This window comes from Schistocerca nitens, chromosome 7, assembly GCF_023898315.1.
Source record: "Schistocerca nitens isolate TAMUIC-IGC-003100 chromosome 7, iqSchNite1.1, whole genome shotgun sequence".
Classification (NCBI taxonomy): Eukaryota; Metazoa; Arthropoda; class Insecta; order Orthoptera; family Acrididae; genus Schistocerca; species Schistocerca nitens.
Genome location: NC_064620.1, coordinates 88,505,347 through 88,509,228, shown reverse-complemented (window position 1 = coordinate 88,509,228; position 3,882 = coordinate 88,505,347). Strand labels below are relative to the sequence as shown.

The window sequence follows — 3,882 nt, the reverse complement described above, 5'->3', positions numbered from 1 at the left end:
ATTGTTTGTACCAGAATATGAGGGAAAGTGCTCCAAATCATAATTTTGTGTGTGCCATTTTCTGTGCAATACTCTGCACCAGGTAATGATTATAATGGGAACCTATATCTTTTATGACAATACAATTTGAAGTGAGGCATGTTGAGAAATACATTGCTGTGGTGGGTTCTCTTTTATGTAAAAGTAAGCATAGCATAAGTGGCTTTCCTAACCACACCACTTGGTAATGTGTGTGGTGGAAACCTGTAACATTTATCATAACAGTATTTGTAGAGAGGCATTATTGATTAATGCACAGTAGTGAGATTAGCATTGTGTGGCTTCTCTAGCAATACTCTGCACCTGTTAATGTTCACAATGTCAGCCCATAACTTTTACCACAGCAAAATTTGTAGCAAGATATTTTCAGAAATGCATTCCTATGATGGGTCACTGGTTTCTGCTATAGTAGTCATAGCATGTGTGGCTTTCTTAGCAATATTCTGCACCTGCTAATGTTTGTGATGGCAACCCATAACTTCTGCCACAACTGTATTTGTAGTGAGGCATTTTTCTGTGGCACTATGCAATGACAAGGAATTCCCTTCTCTACAGGTGAGCATTAAATATGTGAAAAAACTTTATCAATATCAGTGACAGAGTGAGGGAGGGAGTTTCCCTCAGCAATAACTTAAAGTATGACACTTCGTACTGTCAACCCACAGCATTACAGTTATGCTTTCATATCTTCCGAAGTAGCACACTCCTTAACTAATTATTGCTCTTGCACTGATCCCCAAAGTATTAGATGATATTGCTGACAACATTCCATTGCCTTTTGTAGCAATGAGAACTTGTTATTGGTGGCAATTTCTAAACACAAATTTGTCTTCAATTTCATTTTTTTTTTTTTTTTTTTTTTTTTTTTTTTTTTTTTTTTTTTTTTTTTTAAAATGCCATGCTACACGCATGACTGACTAGAATTAACAGCGTAATTCAATTCTTTGCACAACCTTATAGCCACACACGCTTATGTTTGAAGAAAATCATATTGTAAATAAAGAGTAGTGATGAATATGGAAACAATTTAACAAATAAACAATCCCAATCTGACACTTTATGTTATTACACAAATGATTATTTTGTGCCCATGTGTGTACTGCGTATTCACAATTTTAAGCTTATCTAGGTGATAAGACTGCATTACTAATGAGGAGAAGTGCAGTAAAATAATCTCTAAAGTGTAAGGTTCTAATAATAAAGAATGTGCTCTTTTAATATTGCAAAACAGTTGGACATTCACATATTTGTTGTTACAGTAGAAAATTTAAGAGATGTTTAGGATCTATAGTGAACAAAATACAGAAATATAATGGATATTTTATTCCACTCGCTTTTACTCTCACACTCTCTAAATGTAATGGAGTCATTTGTTCTCAAATTTAAGCACTTACCCAAAAACTGAACGTGTATATAAATAACAGAGTACTGCATTGCTTTCACAACCAATGTGATGCAAGAAATATATCTTTAATAATGAATTAGCAACAGTTCCACACTAAAAAAATATCTCAGAAAAGTAGCAGTTGGGTAATTGTCTGTAGGCAGCACATCCTGTCCCTGGCACAACAAAACCTCAAATTTCGCATCACACACCCAGTTCAGTGAGTACTTTTATGTTCGCTAGACAGCAGAAACAAAATAGATTACATGCTGAAATAATCTGAAAAATTGAAAATACGGCGAAATCCCATAACTATAATCATAATTTTTCATTACATCGGAAATGTTCATTAATTATAGCACGGCGAACTGCTCTTCCAGGTAATGTATCATCACGATACATCTGCTGTCCAGGTAGCACTTCTTCGTTGTCTTCAATGTTGGGGCCTCTCTCATCACGTAACTGATTTAAAAGTCGAGAAATTTCAGGATCTTCTGGTGGTTCATCACTGCTTGTACTCCTCGCAATATTACGCAAGACAGCTGTACCCACAATGATTGACATTGCTTCCTGTGGATTACATCTTATTCCTACAGATAATATGGGAAATCTTCTCTTCCACATGCCGTATTTTCTCTCAACAGTGTTTCTAGTTTTAATATGAGACCTGTTATACCGATGCTCTGCTTCATTTTGCGGATTTAGAAGTGGAGTTAACAAGTAGGATTTACATGCATAACCACTATCTCCCAATAAGTGACCTTGTGGTATTTCTCCGTTTTCAAATTGAGCTCTGCGGGCGCAGTTAAGAAATATGGTACTGTCGTGCACAGAGCCCGGCCATCGAGCGACAATGTCTCTTACTAACAAATTGTGATCACTAATGGTTTGACAGTTAAAGGAAAAATATGATTTCCTATTGCGGAAAAGTTCAGCATTATGTCCTTCAGGAGACTGAATTCTTATATGGGTACAATCCAAGGTACCAAGAACGCCAGGAAATCGGTCCAATTGACTAAAACCATACATCACAGAGCGCACTTCTTCTCTTGTTGGAAATTTTATAAAGCGAGGAGACAGTGATGCTATGATGTCTGATACATCACTGATGATTCGTTGTGCTGTTGTACGATGTATATTACTGTTGTCCCCAATAAGAATGTTGAATGCACCTGTTGCATATGCCCTTAAAGTAATCAAAAGTCTGTTTATCGGAGAAACAGGGTTATTCCGATCAGTAGGAAATTCTAACCTATCATTAATTTGATTTAATAACCACCACACTGTTTCTTTTGACAGACGAAATCTCTCTTCAAACTTCCTGTCACCATAATCTTCAAAAGGGTTTCCCCTTTCCACAATCACTCCAACACGATTTCGGTCACGATTTAAATCGTCAAGGTATAACAAATCTTCCTCAATGCCATCCATAACATCAAAACGCGCCGCCATCTTAATAGCGTATGCTTCTAAAACCGTGGTTATGTCGAGAAAACCGGGAAAGAGCCCCGGTTAAATATAACCGCGGTCGATTCCCTCGTTTAACTTTGATCGATGTTGGTGCACCAGAATACTGCGCTGAACAGGATTATATATCGACTTAACCGCGGTTAACTGTTAATCGAGATTGGTGCACTCGGCCATCAATGTCAAACTGAATAACTGCTTGCATTAGGGCCAGAGGTGGGCTAATGCACTACCGACTTGCTCAGTTTGTGAATAACTTTCTCTTGAATGAATGATCCAACTTTTCTGAAATGGTAATCATTTGTTTGTACGTGTGCATCACATCTTTAGATTTCCATTCCATTCGGATAGTTCCTTCATGGTGCATTTTGTTTTCTTAGATGTGTTTATACTTGACTGGCATCGCTCAACAGAACCTAACAGTGTTTGCCACGATTCATCGTAAACTCCACAGCTCGTGGTCGTGCGGTAGCATTCTTGCTTCCCGCGCCCGGGTTCGATTCCCGGCGGGGTCAGGGATTTTCTCTGCCTCGTGATGACTGGGTGTTGTGTGATGTCCTTAGGTTAGTTAGGTTTAAGTAGTTCTAAGTTCTAGGGGACTGATGACCATAGATGTTAAGTCCTATAGGGCTCAGAGCCATTTTGTCCCACCACTAGTCGAGTGATTCCATGTTTAAAACTAATTAATGATTAATAGTTTACATTGCATGCTCAAGCATCTTGTTCCATTTTATGAACTGATTTGACTACATAGGTTACATCATCGTGTGTGTTACGTCCATTTGTGTCAATTTGTCTCAACCACTTTACTCTGTCCAGCAGCTGTCCTTTCAGTACATAAAGTTACACCCTGGGTGTTGGTAATGTTTATCAGCATATCAGTGCTGTATTAACTTAGAGTTCAGGTGTATTAATTTTTGCTTTCTCATATCATGAATACAGGTTATAAGTTGTATTAGCATTCATTTTCATATTACGTACTTCAAAGTACT

General features: G+C 37.7%; 1 protein-coding gene across 1 annotated transcript; it reads right to left on the bottom strand.

The window, feature by feature from the left end:
• Nucleotides 1-1,407: 1,407 nt before the first annotated feature.
• Nucleotides 1,408-2,945, bottom strand: LOC126195220 (putative nuclease HARBI1). Its single transcript, XM_049933741.1, has one exon. It carries the CDS (start codon nt 2,873-2,875, stop codon nt 1,742-1,744), a length of 1,134 nt encoding a protein of 377 aa, XP_049789698.1. The 5' UTR covers nt 2,876-2,945; the 3' UTR covers nt 1,408-1,741.
• Between the last annotated feature and the right edge of the window lie 937 nt (nt 2,946-3,882).